Consider the following 13,709-nt stretch of genomic DNA (forward strand, 5'->3'; position numbering starts at 1 on the left):
TTCTACAAGTGAATTTTAATTTCTGTGGAAATTCATACATGAGCAAAATTAGACCCTAATTTATGTCTAGAAAACCTGGACTCTAAGCATAAAGATAATGTTCAGGAAGCAGCTCCCTGTGGTGTATGTGGGGGTGGGGGCAAGTTCTCAGGTCCTTGTACGGAGGGCCTGAGAGTCGAGAGAGATCCCCTATTGATATAATAAGGAGGGGAATTAGATCTCTCGAAGGCTGCTTCTCCTGTCCCCACTCTTCTACTGCCTCCTCCCTGAGCATGTCGTCTCCAGGTTCAATTTACTGGGTCTCTATGTTAAATACCTGAAGCTCTACTGGGAAGAGTACTGTGCAAGTGGTTCCTTCTGACTGAGTTGAGGGCTGGAGGGGAAATGGAGGCTGGTGGTAGCTTCACTAGGACAGCATCATCAGGCTGCTCCCAGAGGCTAAAGTGAACTGGCTAAAGTGAACTCTTCAAAGGTGTCTTTCATCAGATTAGTAAGCACAGCCACTTGGAGAATATTTAGGAGAGGGAAGAAAGGATATTAGAAAGAGGAGTTGTCATCCAGAGGTAAGGCTGGAAATGCGAGCAAAGGCTGGACTTAAATGTTAAGCTGAAGAGATCTAAGATGATGGTAATTTATTGAACAAATTCTGAGCCTCTACAATGTGCTAGCACCTGGTATAGGTACTTTGGAGTTAGCAATGTGCACATCATGTAAAAATTCCAGCCGTCTAGCAGAAAATATTCTAATGGTAGGAAATAGACATAGAAAAACATATGGTACATTGGACAGCATAAAATGCTATGAAGATGACAGCAGGGAAAGGGGATTGAGGGACAGATTGCAATATAAATAAGGTAGTCAAGGTAGACCTCACCAGAGGATGACATTAGAGCAAACACTTGAAGGAGGTATGGAACTAGCCTGGGAGCTATCTAGGAGAAAGAGAGTTCGAGGCAAAGGAAAGAACCAATGCAAAGTCCCTAAGGTGGAAGGGTGCCTGGCATGTGTGAGGAAGAGCAGAGGCCAGGTAGCTGGAGTGAGCCAGGAGAATAGTAGACGAGGTCAGATAGTGGGGCCAGATCATGTAGGGGTTCGTGGTCCACTGTAAAGAAGATGGCTTTTACTTGGAGGTAAATGGTGGGGCTATTTTAGGATTTTGAGCAGAAGAATATCATGAGAATAAGCCAAAGGAGGCCAGTTTCCAAAGGAGTGGAAATAGGGAAACCAGTCAAGAATCTGTTGTAGTGAAGGCAAGAGGTTCACTGCCTCCAGGGTGACAGCAGTGGGAGTGATTAGATTCTGAATGCATTTTGAAGTTAGAGTCTATTTACTGGATTTTGCGATAGATTGACCACCTCATTTAAATGTACATTATGGTTATGAGAAAAAAAGTGGAATCAAGGACTTCTCCCAGGTTTTTGGCATGAACCAGAAAGGAGAGAATTGCCATTAATGAAGAGGTGGGAAACTGGGCAGAGCAGGTTTGGGATCAGAGTATTCAGGGTGAGGAGGAGGATCAGGAGTTTAGTTTTGGACTTAGCACATTTGAGACCCAAAGGAGGCATTGAGTAAGGAGTTGTGTAAACACACACACACACACACACACACACACACACACACACACACACACACATATATCTGCTATTCAGGTGTGAGGCCTACACTGGAAATATGCATTTGGAAATTATGAGCATGTGGATGGCATTTAAAGCCATGAGACTAAATAAGATGGCTGAGGGCATGAAAATAGAGGCCAAGAAGAGAGAAGGGAAAATAAGGCTATCCAAATAGAGGATACCTAAACATAAAGACAAAGACTGTGGATGAAAACAAAGGGGTTCTGTGGAAAGTAACCTCACAGGGTGATCTGATCATAAATTCCTAACTAGGTTGGCCATTTTGGGTAGTCACACCCCAGGAATACCACTTCTTAGTCAAAGGTTTACCTTTACCTTAGGCAAGCCCTGCCCATTGTTTCTGTGCATCTAGGTTAAGACACCTTTGATATAACCACCCCAAGAAAGTACATAATCTTGTTAATTATCCTGTAATCCAATCCCCACCTTGCTTTCTCCCACCTCCATACAATCTTCCTTGTGTTCCCTCCTTAATTTCAAAAAGGAACTGCAAACTTATTCTCTTAAGCATTTATCTCAGTCTGCTGAGATCTTACTGCCAGGTGTATCCTCTTTGGGCTGAAGCAGATTTTTATAAAAATTCTTATTAAATTTTTATAAAACTTTGACCTCAAAGGCAAGAGAAGTAAAAGCAAAAATAAATGAATGGGACTACATCAAACTAAAAAGCTTCTGCACAGCAAAAGTAACCGTCAACAAGGTAAAGAGACAACCATCCGAATGGGAAAATATATTTGTAAGCAATGCCTTCGATAAGGGCCTAATATCCAAAATATACAAAGAACTCATAAGACTCAATAACAACAAGAAAACAAACAATCCAATCAAAAAATGGGAAGAGAGTCTACGGCCATGCCACCCTGAACATACCTGATCCCATCTGATTAAACAGAGTCAGGCCTAGTTAGTACTTGGATGGGAGACCACCTAAGAATACTAGGTGCTACAGGCATTAAAAAAAAAATGGGAAGAGGACTTAAACAGACAATCCTCCCTAGAGGACATACAAATGGCCAACAAATATTTGAGAAGATGCTCAACATTGCTAGCTATTAAGGAAATACAAATCAAAACCACAATGAGATACCATCTCACACCTGCTAGGATAGCTATAATCAACAGGACAAGTAATAAAAATGTTGGAGAGGATGCAGAGAAAAAGGAACCCTCATACACTGCTGGCGGGACTGCAAATTGGTATAGCCACTATCGAAAACAATATGGAAGTTCCTCAAAAAACTAAGAATTGGCCTACCATATGATCCAGCAGTCCCTTTACTGGACTGCTGGATCATATGGTAAAACTCTATTTACCCTAAAGACTTGAAAACTCATATCCAAAAAGATATTTTTCACACCAATGTTCATAGCAGCATTATTCACAGTGGCCAGGACATGGAAGAAACCAAAGTGTCCTATGATAGGTGATTGGATAAAGAAGCTGTGGTACATATACAATGGAAGGAATATTACTCAGCCATAAGAAGAGATGAAATACTGCCATTTGCAACAACATGGATGGACCTCAAGATAATCATGCTAAGTGAAATAAGCCAGACAGAAAAAGTTGAAAATCACATGATATCACTTATATGTGGGATATAAACCTAAAAGCAACAAATGAACAGGACAAACAAACAGAGACTCATGGACATGGACAATAGACTAGTGGTAGAGGGTAGGGAGAGGGGGAATATAGACAGGGTAAAAGGGGTCAAATATGTGGTGACAGAAAGAAATCTAACTATGGGAGGTGAACACACAGTGTAAACATATATATGTGGGAGGTGAACACACAGTGTAAACATATATATGCCTTACTGTTAAAATGTACAGCTGAAACTTATCGCATTTCATTAACCAATGTCACCAAAAAAATTTTAATTAATTTAAAAAAATTCTCCACAGGTTTGGACATTGCTATGTTGAAAGAACTTAGAGTGAAATATCACCAACCTCAGAGTCAAATAAGTGACTATCATCTTGGATCTCTTTAGATTAACATTGAAATCTTAGCCTTTGTTCTCATTCCCAGCCTTACTTCTGAATGACAATTATTTTTTCATTTCTTTTCTTTTCTTTTTATTTTTTAATTAGTTTTGGATATAAAGCACAATGTTTAGGCATTTATATAATTGATGATGTGATCACTCTGATTACTCTAGTACCCATCTGGCACTATATATAGCCATTACAATATTATTGACACTATATTCCACATCCTTGTGACTGTTTTGTAACTAATTTATATCTCTTCATCTCTTCACCTTTTTCAACGTGCTCCCCAATGCCCCTCCCCTCTGGCAATCACCAGTTTGTTTTCTGTACCTGTGAGTCTGTTTTTGTTTTGTTTTGTTTTTTTCTTTCGTTCCTTAGATTCTGCATATAAGCAAAATTACATTGGTATTTGTCTTTCTTTGACTTATTTCACTCAGCATAATACCCTCTAGGTCCATCCATGTTGCAAATGATAAGATTTCATTTGTTTTTATGGCTGAGTAATATTCCATTGTATATATATACTATAATTTCTTTATCCAATCATCTATTGATGGGCACTTAGGTTCCTTCCATATCTTGGCTATTGTAGATAGAGCCGCAGTAAACATAGAGGTGCATAAATCTTTACGAATTAGTGTTTTGGTTTTCTTTGGATAAATACTCAGAGGTGCAATTGCTGGGTCAAAAGGTAAGTCTATTTTAAACTTTTTGAGGAACTTCTAAATTGTATTCCATAGCAGCTATACCAATTTGCAATCCCACCAACAGCGTGCAAGGGTTCCCTTTTCTCCACATCCTCTCCAACACTTGTTTTTTGATTTGATAATAGTCATTCTGACATGTATGAGATACATTTCATTGTGGTTTTAATTTGCATTTCTTTAGTGATTAGTGACCTTGAGCATTTTTTCATATGGGATGACAACTCCTCCCTCTTCCTCCTACTCTCTCCTAGAGCCTCAACGATTTGAAACATGGAACTACATGCTAAGAGAGGAGGCAGGAGAAGAGTGGGGACAGGGGAAGCAGCCTTCAAGAGATCTAATTCGCCTCCTTATTATATAATAGGGGATCTCTTCCTACCCAGGCCTGAAGACTCGCCCCCACTCCCACATACACAGGGAGCTACGTCCTGAACATTATCTTCATGCTGAGAAATATTCTGGAAAGAACAAGAAATGCATGATTTCAGTCAAATGTCCAGTGTTTACTTCCAGACAGACATTTTGTCTTGAATTTCTGCATTTTTTTTTTTTTTAATAGAAGCTACAAGTTATAAGGGAGGCGACAGAGGGAAGGAAGGGGATTTAGCTGTAAGAATCTTAGGTTCAGATCCAAAATCTATTTTGGGCAAGGGCCTTCACCTTTTAAAGCTTAAAATGTTTAATGTCTAAGTTTTCTGGAGATTAATTAAGGCCTAATTTTTCTCTTATATTAAAAGAAAATTAGGATAATAATTCTTATTCTACCGACTTCACAGGCTTATAGTAAGAATTTTAAGAGATGAAATCTATGAAAGGCCATTGTTCCTTCACTCAGTAACCATTTAGTGACCAAGCACAGTGCTTGGCTCTGGGCCCAGGAATGTGAATCAGACATAGAAATGAAAATCCATCAACACAAGTGATACATTTAGTCCAGAATTTTTATTTTTACTTTAAAAACATATACTTGGTATTTATTTTATGCTAAGCACTACCCTAAATACTTTACAAATATTAACTCCTTGCATCAAAAAAAGGCACAGGATACATTAAAAAGCTGAAGACAAGATTAAAGAGATTCAGGATGTGAGCGTCTCCAATAAATGGCTTAAAGGCCATTCCTTTGTTTATTTTTTTTTTTTAATTTTTTTTTTTTTCAGGCGAGACAACCTTTGGTTGACTTCACAGATTGCAAGGACCTTGTCAGCTTACAATCTCTTATTTTTTAAGCCTACAACACCTGGTCTTCCTAGGTGGTTTCCCATCCAAGTACTAACCAGGCCCAACTCTGCTTAGCTTCCGAGATCAGACGGGATCGGGCTTGTTCAGGCATGGCGGTAGACCCATTCCTTTGTTTAATAAGTATTGGTAGAATGTCTTTGATGAGGGCGGTACCTGTATGTCAGTCTGAAACTGGGGCCCTACAGTTGAATCCTGCTGGGACAGTTCTTTTGGGCCTTTCTGTATTCACTAATTAGTGGCTGCATTTCCCAGTGAGACTAGGCATCCCAGGGAGAAGTTCTGAGGGCCAGGGAGAGGTTCCTATCCTATTCTGATCCCTTAATGTGCAACCAACCTCATGTGCCAGGTCGTGGCCAGGACCATTTGAGCCTTTTCTTCGTCCTACCTCGCTGCTTTTTTGTTTTTCCCCCAATCAGATGAAAGGAACCAAAATTTTGCTACCCTGAAGCTGCTTTTTGGGATATTGATTTTCAGCTGTTTATTAAGAAACAAGATTGAGAAAGAGCCTTTGAGCCTCCCCGACTTCCCTGCCCAAGAGGTTCAGACAGAGAAACCTGTTTCAGGAAGGGAGCTTGGGCTTGATTGCCTTAAAAAATTTCACCCTGGAGTTAGACCCTAAGCTTGTTAGCTAGATACCTACTATGTCTCAATGTTTCTGAGTTCCCTAGCAATTTCCCTGCCATTTGTGTTCTACTCTTCCTCAACTACCTGTAAATCGCCAATTCTGATTTGATAATAGTCAAATCTAAAACCCTAGACCTGCTCTTTCTCCTTTTTCCAGTCTTATAAATCCAATGTTGCCTTAATATCTCGAATTTTTATGCTTATGTGAATTTCTCCATGTGCATATGTTAAAATTTTGATTTTCTCCTGTTAATCTGTCTGTTAATTTGATTATTAGCACAGTTAGAAGAACTTAGAAGGTGGGAGAAAACATATTGATTTTTTTTAGCCCCCACACAGATAAAACTTAAAAATTCTGACTCAGAAAACTGCACATATTATTTTGCAATTATTTCCATAGAGTTTCTAGTATTCAACTTAAAGACCTGTGTTTACACTCAGACCAGGAAGAACTACGATCACAACCCTTCTCCCAATATGATACTTGTTTGTTTAAAATGTTTGCAGGGCATCGTTGGCCCCAAGTCCTGGTACACTCAGTAGGACGGATAGGTTTCTTGCGGGGTGGAAGGAGGGGCCATAGAAATGACAAACCGGTGGGACAGTGGGTAGAGGATGAAATACATTAGCAATAGGAAAAAAAGTGTAAGCCTTAGAGTTCATCTCCTAAGACCAAAAGTGAAGGGCTGACATTTGAAGATAGAACAAGTAAGCCTGGAACACCTAGCTTACTTATTATCTTCTTTCTTTCTGACTTTTTCATATCTATGTACCTGTAGGTGGTTAATCACCTACAAGGAAGTCAGTTTGTGCCTCCAAGGAAGAATGAAACGATTCTAAACATAGAGATCAGTAAAAACATGGGTAATTTTTAGGAACTTTGGTGTTTCGTGGGCCTTGGAAGGTTGGTGACCCTTTTTGGTCTAGGTGATTTCTTTCCTGTTCATTTAATATTTGGTCTAACATCAAGAACTACCTTTGTCTTTAAAAGTACATTGGACTTTAGAGAGCCTTGGTAGGTGTGGATCAGAGTGGCCTTAGGCTGATTTAGACTGCTAGAAGTAAGTACACTATGGTAGGAGCTTTCACACTTTTTGAACAGACTCACATTTTTCTTTATGACCCAGCACACACATAGCATACACATATGTAACTGAAACATAAGCTTCATGAAGCAGTGTATATGTCATACCCTCTGATATTTTCTAGTCTATGTTAAAACAAAAAGTCTGGTTGCTTAGGATCCACTATGGGTCTTAATTTTGAAAAAAATACTGCACCAGTGCAAAGTAATTGAGAGAAATACTGGGAAGTCTAGTAGTCTACATTCAAATGGGAGCTCTTCCACTTACAACTATGTGCCTTGGGTTAGTTAATTAACTTTCCTAAACCCTAAGGTGCTCAACTAGAAGACAGGGATAAACTACTTCATAGGATATTTTGGTAATGAGATCGTAAGCACTCACGATCACTTCTATTACTCTGATCCTGCATTCAAGAAAGTCCCTAAGGGTTCCAAAAGTGTTCAGCTTAGTACCCCAGAAATATTAATCATTCCATATGTTTGTATATCAAAGCTCCCCTGGCTAAAAGCCTCCATCTATTTTCCGTTACCTATGCACATTGTGGACTAAAACTTGGCCCTCTGCAGGTGGCAGCTAAAGCCAGTGCAGCCTGAACCATACCTCATTTTTGGCCCCTGCCCTCACATCTTTGAATAGCCTAACCCACAAACACAATGTCCCTTGATTCTGAACAATGTCCTCTGATGTGTCTTTGTCTTGGATCATTAAGTCTTTTCTTTCTGAAATGTTTTCCCCTCCTTTATTTTTGCTTAAATAACACCTACACAGGCTTCATGATCAAGCTCAAGAATTGCCTGCTGTATATGGGCTTTCCTGGTGACTGATTATCTCCCCTTTCTCCAAAATCCTGTCCTTATATTTAATGAAAAAAATAGAGATAACTACACGTATTCTCCAACTTTGAAAAGCAGAGATCATACAACTCCAAAATAATCTTTATATAATTAAAGAACCCTTGTTCAATATGAGAATTTCTTTACACTTCTAACACAAATTGGGACTCAGTTACAGCTTTGCATTTTGGCTCAGTTTTTTTTTTTTTTTTTTAGACATACTGTGAATCTCAGATACTTGTGTATTTTTTTGTTTTATTTCGTTTTTAGTTCTAGGAAATGTAGTGCTGAGACTCAGCCATCAATCAGGGTGTGATGGGAGAAAATGAACATAAATTTGATTATTTTGCAAATAAACAAAAAATTAAATATATGAATTGCAGCTGTTGTGGGGCTGTTTGTCATGTGGCATGTCTGGTGGACCAGATGCATTGTTAGCCAGAAGAGGTATGACAATTTGTTAGGACTCGTATGGAACAGATGGATCATCTCAATTTTCTGGCAGTTGCTCTGCCATCCCATGCCCTGTGTAGCAATGGTGAAACTACCTTGAATGAGATGGATGTCGTCCCTTCTCTCTGATTTAGATCATGAATTTTCTTGTTCAAAGCCAGAGAGAAAGGTGAAAGGGTGAAAGTGTGGCCAAGAAGCTTGGCATGGGGATTGGAACACCTCTGTCCTAATTTATCCATCTGAAAAATAGAGGGGAAAGTTTTCTGTTGTGTGTTCCTGATCAACCTTGGGGTACGTGGTCACTCTTACTTTGGAAATTCTACTCTGTTTCCATCCCTATAATCAGAAGGAAAGCGCTAGAGTTCTAGTGGTCATACTATCTAGGCTGAAATTCAAATATTCCTGAGACTGCTTACCCACCCCCAAATGTTCCCTGCATATCTGAGCATCCTAGACAAAAGGAAGGAAAACAGATTGAAATGCAAAGCTAAACTTGAGATCTAGGTCACTGGTTAGCCTACTTTAAGCACCACATCCATTACAACCCTTTCTGTATTTTATTTTTCAGTCACTCTCATTCCCAACACCCTGGCAATTAAAAAACTTTGGCAAATTCACTTACTAAATTTTTACTAACCCTTTCCTGATATCCCAACCACCCATGACTGTAGTTTTAAGCCCTTATTGTATAGCCTGAAATTGTTTAACTGCTGTTGCTTCTACTCAAGTCCCCCTTAAATCAATGTGCCACACGGTACCAGAGTGATTGCTCTAAAATGCAAATATATCCCTCTTACTCTTAACATCCATCAAGAACTCCATGACACTGTGGAAAACAAATTCTAAGCTCCCTAGTATGGCATACGAGATCTTTTATGTCTTAGCCTCGCAACCTCTGCAGGCTCATATTTTGACTTCACCTATCCTAGATGCTTATGATTTCCCAGAATTTTTTAGTTTTTGTGTCTATGCTCTGTGATTTCCTCTGGGCAACATCTTCTGCCAACACTCAGATCAGCTGTGCCTTCTCACAAGAAGCACTCTTTGACTTCTCCCCTTCTCCACCTACTCTCAGCCAATGGCTTCTCCTTTGTATTCATCTAGGACACTTTGCTTAACTCTATCACAATAGATATTTATCTCTTCAACCAGCTCCTTCATGGTAGAGTATGTGTATAGGAACCCATATTTTAAAAATTTAACTAAATTTTTTAATTGATTTTTTTATTGAGGAAACATTGGTTCATACTAAATTTATTTTTAATCTTTTAGTACTTCTAATAGTGCCAAGCTTTTCCACCATCAGGGTCTTTGCATAATTAGTTATGTCTGAGATAAATTTCTCCTCATATTCTCCTTATTTTCTACATAGAACAAGTTATAATTTCAAATTATTTATGAAGGTAATATAGCTAGTATTTAACAGCCTAGGTACTGATGTCAGAGTGCCTAATTTCAAAATGCAGAATGGGTGACCTTAAGCAATTTTCTCACTTTGTGTATCTATATGCACATGACTCAGTTTCTTATTTGTAAAGTCGGTAATAATCCCGGTTATGAGGATTAAGTTGAATGAGATAATATGTGCTAAACAGACTTGTGCCTGGCATGTAGCTAATATTTATTGCTTTCTACTTTAAAAAAATGTTGTTTAAATTATTCAATGTCATTTCACTGTAAGCTCCAAGAAACTAAGGACTCTGATATTTTCTTTACTATTGTATCCCAGTGCCTAGCATGGCATACTAGAAAGCGCAAAATAAATTTGTGTAATTTGAATGACTGAATAAATAACAATCCTTACTTTAGAATATTAACTGAAGATAAGGAAGGAACTGTGGTGCTTATCAGAGTGATATCAGAAGCCATATCAGTGGCTTTCTTTAATCAACAATTAACTTCCTAACCCTTATATTCACTTGGCTCCATAACCAAGCAACTCTTTTTTCCTTTTGTTTAAATGGAAACATTTGGGTGAAAGTTAGATGCAGTCATTCTTGGGTTTTTATTAGAGGAAATTGTGCTCTTATTTACTTCATTCAGAACTGAGTATCATGTCTAAGATTAAGAAGTTGTTGGAATAAACATGCTCAGGTTAAGGTGACCTTGCTCTACAGAGAACAGAGAGAGTCTTAGGGTGATGCACGAAATGACAAGCATTATCAAAATAACAAGGCAATGTAGGCAGATTTTAAGCAGGTTAAACTCCAACAGTGATCCTTATGATCACTGCTTATAATTTCCCAGAATTTTTAAAATTTATTCTTAGTGAAAACCTTAGCTTCTGCCTATAAAAACCATCTTATGAAATTAGTGGTATAGACAGAGGAGAGGAAAGGACAACTTTTCACTTTTTAGTAGGGAAAGAAGTAAAGTTCTAAAGTCAGCTTCCCTAAATTACAAATTCTTTTAAAATCACAAATCCTTCAACACAGAGTTTTAGAAATAAGTCAGTGGGTAAAAGGAGTGAGAATAGTTATGCTAGAAAACCTAGATCGAGGAAAGAAAGGTACAGTGGCTAAATACAGCCAAGGCAGAAAGGATAACAGTAGGTTACTTAGTTCTCATTCTCTAATAAAAGCCCTCCAAGCAGACTATCAGGAGCAGAGCACTACAAGTTCTGTTCACACTGCCAAAAGCTTGTAAAAACCAATGGACCATCATGATGGGCCTATGTAACCTGAGCACAGAAGGACCAGGGCCAGGTCCTTTATTTTCCAACTCTAGAACCAGTATCAATTGTCTAGCTTGCCAATTAAATGTATTAAACATTTTCTTGTCCTGCATTTGTTCCTCTGTATCATATGTCATTTGTCATTGACATGATCTTAGCACTTAGAACTCATGACTTTGTGCAAAGCTCAAGCATAGGCAGGTGGTAATGGTTTCAGAGGAGGAAGAGAAGCAGGCTTCCCTGTACAGGTATAGTTCTGGCACACTAGACTAGAGAATCAAGTTGCTGCATCTTAGTCCCCTTCTTAGGAAAGACACTAGAAGTGCAGATTCCTTCCTTGGGCAAATGACAGATGGCTTTCTAGTAGTTCTTGCTTGTCCAAAGAACATAAATTCTCTATTCCTTACAACTCCAATATCCTTCTTGTTTATAGTTTTGTATCTAATGTCTTTCAACTATAAGCCTGATTAAAAAAGCAATTGTAGCCCTTCCTGACCCGATGAGAAAAGCTGGAGGACTAAGGAAAGGTAAAAGAAGGAGGCCGAGGGGAAAAGGAGGAGGGGCCTCTACTCCAGTAGATATATACTTACCACTTTTTGGTTCCCTTCATTGTCAGTGAGCAGCCATTCGATATCCAGGGTGTCTTTTTCTGGAAGTCCCAGTTGATGATGACAGGGCAAAGTGACTTTTTCCTCTGCCACTCTCTTGATCTCAGTGTGAGTCCCCAAGGTTCCAACATAGCAGGAAACTGGAAGAGGAAAACTTCTAATGAGTAATGCAGAAACTGGATAGCAATGTGTGGGAAGCAAATACTGCAATTAATCATTATTGGATGCTCTTGTGGGCAAGGAGCAAGTCAAGGTGTTGGAAGAATCCAAGACCAGAAGTGCTGAAGTCCCAGGGTCTCACACTGGCTCCTCCATTAACTAAATTCATCATATCTTCCTTAAGTCTGCCAAAATACACTTCTATTAATGCCTGTCTTTCCTACCTTATTGGGTTTTTATGAATGATGAAATCGCTCAGGTCAAGAACAACTGCGTTTTTTTATCTTTCTCTCCTCTATTAGCAAAGGCTTCTGATAGGACAGAAACCAAAAGAGAAGTTAGCATTGTCCCCAGAAAAGGCTGATACCAGTTTACTCCTTAGAGCCTTCTTAGAAACAGATTACCCTTACAGACCTCTGCGTAAGTGTAGAAATGCCTTAGGGAACAAGTGGGCTCTTGGGGGCAGTTCCTGCTTCCCTTAGGGACACACATTCTCTTATAACCCCAACTTCTATCTTCTATTCTCTAAAATTTCATATCATAGGGCTTCAAAATATGAAGCAACTCTTTCTATCCAAAGCGAAATTCTTAGTTACCACATTTGGATCCTGTCCCTCTATTGATCCGATACCCCTTTAGTCAACAGGAATCCAGTTCTATTTTTGGTTTTCTTTACCTTCAACTTTCATCTTTTTCCAGGAATGGTACCCTGTCAGCAACTTTGGACTCCAAGCTCATCTTCTCTCCTTCCTATTAATCTCTCTCTTAGTACCTGGTTAAGGCTCTGACATTGTTGACTATTAAATCTATAGGACTGATGACTGAAGAATTGATATGATGAAACCCCACCTGGATTCTAGGTATGATGCGCCTGGCATTCCAAATGTGCTTTAGCTCTGGATCTTCTTTTATCTCCTTACATAGTAATAAAGGAGATCCGTGTGAAAAATGATCTCTTTCAAGCCATTCACAATGGAACAGAATCATACAACCTCCAAGGTAAAACAGATTCAAGTGCTTGTGTAAAGTCCTCTCTTCTGGAGGGGACTCGTTGCCACCTCAGAAGCATTTTAAGCACTAAAGACCAAGGATCGTGACTAGCCGAAACATATAAGCTACCTCTCTTATTCCCGTTCATTTCCCAAAGTTGATTAACAGCAAATCTGTGGGAAGGAAAAGGGCCTCTATTCTTGCCTGCAGGGAAAAGTAACTAGAGAGAAAGGAGCAGGGGAAACTGGTTTGTTCTCTCTACTGGGGAGCTGATTGGCTGAAACTGCAGGGTTACAGCCCTCGGAGGCATCTACCTTAAGAGCAGCAGCACGTGGATTGTCAAGCTCCATAGAAATAGGCTGAGCATAAGAAGGAGCTCCAGAACCAACAGGATAGGCCCCTTGTATGATCTTACTGATATTCTCAACGAAGTTTCTGTTATTTCTGTTTAGGATTTGACACTGCAATGGGAGTAGCCATGATTTAGTGAGCAATTCCTATGGTTTGGCTCTAGACCGAGCACTCAAACCTATAAAGAAAGGATTACTATTCAAATTTCTTGAGGAAACATAAAGAGAAGATTAGCAACTTGCCCAATACCACACAGCAAGGAAGTGACAGAGCAGGGGCTCCACCCAGGTCTGCCTCACTGAAGAGCTCACTCTGACAGTCATGCTTTGTGCTCACGCCCTGTGTTTT

At 39.2% G+C, this 13,709-nt stretch overlaps 1 protein-coding gene and 1 pseudogene across 1 annotated transcript in view; both read right to left on the reverse strand.

Annotated features, from left to right (window-relative positions):
* CLMP (CXADR like membrane protein) overlaps positions 1 to 13,709 on the reverse strand; it is an 86,595-nt gene that overhangs the window by 9,532 nt on the left and 63,354 nt on the right. Inside the window, exon 2 of the mRNA XM_011382999.2 lies at positions 11,844 to 12,001. Within this exon, the coding sequence (XP_011381301.1) occupies positions 11,844 to 12,001 (158 nt within the window). The remainder of the gene's footprint in view (positions 1 to 11,843; positions 12,002 to 13,709) is intronic.
* On the reverse strand, positions 5,571 to 5,685 carry LOC111732881 (annotated as a pseudogene).

The sequence above is a fragment of the Pteropus vampyrus genome, unplaced genomic scaffold (genome assembly GCF_000151845.1).
Source record: "Pteropus vampyrus isolate Shadow unplaced genomic scaffold, Pvam_2.0 Scaffold502, whole genome shotgun sequence".
Classification (NCBI taxonomy): domain Eukaryota; kingdom Metazoa; phylum Chordata; class Mammalia; order Chiroptera; family Pteropodidae; genus Pteropus; species Pteropus vampyrus.